The 5,697-nt window shown below is 44.8% G+C and overlaps 1 protein-coding gene and 1 pseudogene across 2 annotated transcripts; both read left to right on the top strand.

The window, feature by feature from the left end:
• Positions 1–1,292: 1,292 nt before the first annotated feature.
• H257_19054 (hypothetical protein) lies at positions 1,293–4,885 on the top strand. Its single transcript, XM_009848203.1, has 9 exons — positions 1,293–1,578; positions 1,624–1,953; positions 2,003–2,246; positions 2,629–2,807; positions 2,914–3,012; positions 3,118–3,190; positions 3,367–3,699; positions 4,004–4,143; positions 4,508–4,885. Exons 1-9 carry the CDS (start codon positions 1,318–1,320, stop codon positions 4,763–4,765), a joined length of 1,917 nt encoding a protein of 638 aa, XP_009846505.1. The 5' UTR covers positions 1,293–1,317; the 3' UTR covers positions 4,766–4,885.
• A 507-nt stretch (positions 4,886–5,392) lies between these two features.
• H257_19053 lies at positions 5,393–5,464 on the top strand (annotated as a pseudogene). The gene has a single exon. The product of its transcript is annotated as a tRNA-OTHER (tRNA).
• Positions 5,465–5,697: the final 233 nt, after the last annotated feature.

Raw genomic sequence — 5,697 nt, 5'->3', positions numbered from 1 at the left:
TCTTTAGTGACGAAAAGAAATTTAATCTTGATGGCCCTGATGGCCTTAAGTATTATTGGCACGACCTATGCAAGGAAAAAAACGAGTTTTTTTCAAGCGGCAATCAGGTGGTAGCAGCGTCATGGTGTGGTGCGCATTTAGTGCCAAGAGAAAGACAACTCTGGCCATATTGGAGGGCAATCAAGATAGCGCTGCGTACGTGGAGACGTTGTCGGACCATCTGTTCCCCTACATCGACTACCATTTTGGCCTCGAGTGCGATTTCCAACAAGACAATGCCTCTTTTCATGGATGCAAAGAGACCAAGGAATTCTTGGAGGCGCACAACGTACGCGTTATGGAGTGGCCAGCGAAGTCCCCGGACTTAAATCCCATTGAAAACATGTGGGGTATCCTTGCACGTGCTGTCTGCGCACCGGGACGTCAATTTGCATCGAAAACGGACCTCATTGCTGCCATTTTGAAAGCATGGGATGAGATTGGGCAAGACCTGATTGAAAAGCTGTTGCGGTCGATGCAGAAGCGTTGTATCAGTGTCTTGGAACTCAAGGGGGGTAAAACAAAGTATTGATAGCTATTTTGATGGTAATCGATATGCAATAATGCTTTTTTCATGTGGTGGTGTTATACTTATTGCCAGCCAAAAATATCTGATCTTATCATAGCGTGATTTTGGATGCTAGAATGGACATATTTGTTGTTCTTACCAGGCTAAATTTCGTATTAAATCACTTGAACAATGTCGTGGAATCGTGTTATCGCATGGTGCTAATGTAACCGACAAACTTTGGGGTGGTCTTAAACTTATTGCCAGCACTGTATGTAAGTACTAGTACATTTTTACACGCTTTGTCGAGCCTTGAACAATTGTATCTCAAAACAGATTATTGCCTTGACAATGGATATACTTCCATGTACTCGAGTAGAGAATTTCACCAAAAATCCGATTTTACAGTTAATCCTTAGAGAGTCCTAATTAATATCTTAGAAGTTATGGTCCAAAATAGATCAGGAATGATGCTCAATTTTCGCTGTGCTTCTGTATAATTTCTGTACTAAGCTTACTGTAGTACAGTACACCTATACCTGATATCTTCTGAACGTATCGGGTTATAGAGGTTTAGATGGAGATATGTGATACAGCAAATACGACAATACCTGTACAATATAAATAATACTTGTACGTAACCGGTAAACCTATCAATCATTTGAGTTTTTCGGCCTTCCATCCGGATACTATTACGGATACATAATGTATAATAATTACAGTAACTGTAACTTTCAAACAACGTTGTGTCGTCTCATCCTGCCCACGTCATGCTGCAGCTGCGCAAGAAAGGTGGTGGCAAGATGGATGTCAACGCAACGGACGGAGAGCGAGGAAACGTGCAGGCCGCGGGTGGTGGTCCCATGACGTCTCTGTGGTCTAGGGTGAGCTGGAAGAAACCACTGAGTCTCACCTACGCCGAGGAGTCGTCCGAGAACCCGCACTTGGAGCGAACGTTGGGCTGCTTTGATCTGCTCATGATTGGTATCGGTGGTACCGTTGGTAGTGGTGTCTTTGCCACGGCAGGCTTGGTACCTTTATCTCCACAACTCCTCGAGGTCTCATCCGACAAGTAGATTGCCAAGTCGTACGCAGGCCCTGCGGCCGTGCTGAGTTGGATCTTGGCCGGGTTTGGATGCATCTTAAGCGGTGCGTCGTTCATGGAGCTCAGTGGACTGATCCCTTCAGCCGGCAGTACCTACGCATACGCATATCACTCCCTTGGTGAAATGCCAGCCATGATTGCTGGGTGTCTGCTCACCCTCGAATATGGCGTCGCCAGCGCAGGCAGCGCGCGCAGCTGGAGCGACAAGTTCCAGTCGTGGCTGCGTCAGATGGGCGTGGAAGGGCCGGTGTGGATGAAGCCGAAGGACAGCTCTATCGACCTGTACGCTGGCCTGCTTATGGTAACGCGTCTGTTTGCTCGCCATGTGGGGCCTATTCCTGCTTGTCTAGTCGTTGTGTGTGGGCATCGTCCTCTGCGGCATGTCTGCCGGCAAACAACTGATCAACGTTGTCACAGTCACCAAGATATCTGTGGTGCTGTTCATCATTGTCGTGGGTCTGACCAAGTTTGATTCGTCCAACATGGACCCGTTCATTGCTCCCGAACACATCAACGCCGTCGATCAGGTCGTGTTTGGGTGGCCAGGGGTCATGCTCGGGGCGAGCGCGAGTTTTTATGGATACATTGGATACGGTACCAATATATATTTATATAAATGGCATATTAGTGTGAAACCAGTCGAAATAGTGGAAAAACATGCAAGTCGCCGAATTGTTTTCCTTTTGTAATGTTATTGTGTTTATGCTGTTTGTTCTACGCATAATTGCCTCTGTCGGTTGGTTGAATATGAACCAACCATATATATGCCAGACCCAAGAAATATGTATATAGATAGATAGATATCCAAGTGTACAGCTTGTGAAGGCGGATATTTGGGAATAATCATTCGTTTTGGCCAATCATATTGCAACATTGATTCTTTTTATCCAATCATACTTCTTGGCTTGAATTCTTGGTGGTTTCAAAACAATCCCCAAACTTGCGCATTTAGTTAACGTATGCATTGTATCCGTAGATGAAGTGTGCTGTTTGGCTGCCGAAGCCAAGAATCCTACGCGCGACATCCCCCGCGCTGTGTTTGGGACGGTGGTGGGGGCCGCCTTCCTCTCGACTTTGGCGACTCTGTCCCTTGTGGGCATGCAAAAGTACACTGAGATTGACGTGGCCGAGTCGTACGGCACAGCTTTACGGCATGTACGTTGGATTCAGAAATATATATTCTCGAACCTCATAAGAATATATATATTTGAGATTTTAATGCCCCATAACAATATATATATGCTTAATATATACACTTTAGGTGGGGTATCATTGGGCAGCTCCGATTGTCGAAATTGGCGAAGTGTTTACGATGCCTGTGGGTATTTTGATTGGATTCCTCGCCCAACCTCGTGTTCAAGTATGTAAAACTATATATTTTTATTATATTCGTCTTCTTTATTATTAGAACCACGAGAGCGTCGGTCTTGTGTCAAGAATGTATGACGTATACGATTCTTTATAGTACGCCATGTCGAAAGACGGACTACTTCCAGCTTGTTTTAGCTCCCTGGACAAGCACGGGAATCCCTTTTATGGTATACTAGCATATATATATACCATACTCCCTTTCTCTCTCTCTATATATATATATAAAAATTATACATGTGTATATATGTATATATATATAGAGAGAAAGGGAGTATGGTGTCGTGAATGAAAACCGGATCCTCATCCTAACACAAGTACACACACAAAATATGCGACAACGTAGGCACGCTCATTGCTGGGTTTGGATTGATTGGTATTGCCGTGTGCATCCCGTTCAAGTACCTGTGGGACTTTATTTCGCTGGGAATTCTGCTGGCATTCAACCTGACCAACACTTGTCTCTTGGCGGTGCGGTACAAATCGTGTTTGTATACCCCAGCGTGTATCAACTCTGCGTCGAACCCTACCGCAGCCGTCGTCGCGCTCTTTCTGGGTGTGAGCTGGTTGTCTGCGTACCACATCCAAGAGAGCTTGCTGGCCCCTCGGGGGTCCACCGACCATTGGTACATGCACACATATGGCCCTGTGGCCGCGGCGGTGTTTTCGGTCGCTTCAGGTAGGTATATATATATATGCCGTGAAAATGGCTGGAATGCGCTGTGATTCATGTGTTTTTGAGCGATATTTGTTTTATTTTCAGGTCGATATGCTTGGTTTTTGGCAAAATAAGCAAGGGTTGCTGACGTGGCAAAGCTAGAAAGCTTTTTTTGATTGGCCAATTCATTCGTGTTGTGTGATTGGATTAATGGATCGAGTCGATCTCGAGGATGGATGTCGAATCGAGTTGATAACCTGGCTTTGGTTCACAAATATTTTTAATGGTTTAGAATCCAGTTATTTCTGAGCATAATACGCGGTAGGGCTGTGTGTGGCGGTGCTGGCACATGCCAACCATCCGATCCAGCTCGTCCCAAAGCAAAGCCCTGACAACGACGACGACGACGAGCCCACGAGTCCATCGGTGGAGACGACAGCGTCCATAGATGAGGAAGACCACGAGGTGTGATATAAATGAATCATTTAATTATTATTGTCCATATACTGTGCATGTCATCCAAATTTGATTGATTTTTCGGCTGATTCTTTGCCAAATCTATCGATATATCGATTCATTGTCATGACTTTTGTATGTAAAGATTGTCCGGTATCATACTAATTTCAGTCATACACTAATTCGGTGTTGAATTGTCGAAGATTGGCCACTTGATTGGTGTTGTGGGTTTTGATTGGTCGCATATCGATTGTCTGCCGATGTATTTGGTGATTCTGGTCCTTCGATTGTGCGCACCCAAACACTCCAATTTCGAATCGACTTGACAATACCTAGATGATTCCCTCAAAGTATCATGGACACTGTACTGTAGGATGACGACGTAGCAAAGAAGCAGCATCCCCACCAGGCCACGCCATTCCACGCCCCGTTCGTGCCTGTGTTTCCGTGCTTGGCGATTTGGTTCAATTGGTTCTTGGCCGTTCAAATTCCGTTGATGATTGTGTCCATCATGGCGCTGTATGTTGCCGTAGCGTGCGGAGTCTACGGCCTCTACGGCCTAAGAGGGCGCCATAGTTTGAGCAGCCAGCACCTGGGCGGCCAGTATGCCATAGTTCCCGAAAGTCCTTGAAAAGTACTAGTAACTCCTTCGAAACACAAGCAATTCATACGACCGATAATGCGATAACGTCAAAGCATGGAGTTCTAACGTGGTGATCAACGGTATTTCCGCAGCCACTGTATAAGACGAATAACAAATGGCCATGTGCACTTTACACTCGTAAGAGGAAAGTGGAATAGTAGGGTGATTCACAATTGTAGTTGCCATGAAGCAACTACAGTACATACATGTACTACACGTACACTTTGTAGTACTTACTGTAGTACTCCGGAGTATTAATACTAGTAGTATTGTAGTACTGTATTATCCTTTTAACTTGGACTTTTGACCTGATTCGCCAAATCTAATCGATATACTCCCTCCGTGTCACTGGGAACGACGGAATGGTTCACCAAATTTTACTTCGAAAACCTGGCCTCAAATGTCATTGATTGGTTAATTAACTTCGAAATTCGTGTCATAATGTGACCAATCAGACGACATTTTTGCAGGTTATTAAATTGTGCAGCCGCGATTGAGTGTCTTGTTTCCATTCGTGAGCTGTACAATTAATTAATTATCACTTTCGACAGATTATGCAAATTAGAAGTATGGATATCGACCGAATTGATGAGCAATGTACAAAGATAAGCGTTTGACGCGGTGGCGCAATGGTTAAGACGTCGGTTGGAGAAGTACGGGGGCCCGGGTTCAATCCCGGGTGCGTCAAACTTTTTTCCATAATTATTTCCAAAATATAAATAATGATCTCAATACAGTATGTAAAGTCGATAAAACTTATTTAAATGTAATGCATTTTTATTCAAATGAATTTCAACATGAATGGCTATGGCTGCTCAATGTTCGCTGCTGGTGCGGGAATCGCCTTCTCAAAGCTTCTTCGAATCTCGGACGCTGAAACGCGATCCCATGCCAAGATCGCCCGCTTGATCATTGCCACC

Source organism: Aphanomyces astaci, assembly GCF_000520075.1.
Source record: "Aphanomyces astaci strain APO3 unplaced genomic scaffold supercont1.325, whole genome shotgun sequence".
In the NCBI taxonomy this organism is placed as follows: domain Eukaryota; phylum Oomycota; class Saprolegniomycetes; order Saprolegniales; family Verrucalvaceae; genus Aphanomyces; species Aphanomyces astaci.
The sequence above is the reverse complement of the archived record's forward strand: the minus strand, read 5'-3'. Positions and strand labels throughout refer to the sequence as shown.

Bases quoted from the DNA above. Each gene is read 5' to 3' on its own strand.
- H257_19054 (XM_009848203.1), top strand. From the start codon at position 1,318: ATGCTGCAGCTGCGCAAGAAAGGTGGTGGCAAGATGGATGTCAACGCA. The intron at 2,247-2,628 runs GTACCAATATAT...TTGTATCCGTAG, and splicing joins TTATGGATACATTGGATACG to ATGAAGTGTGCTGTTTGGCT. The intron at 3,013-3,117 runs GTATGTAAAACT...GATTCTTTATAG, and splicing joins TCGCCCAACCTCGTGTTCAA to TACGCCATGTCGAAAGACGG.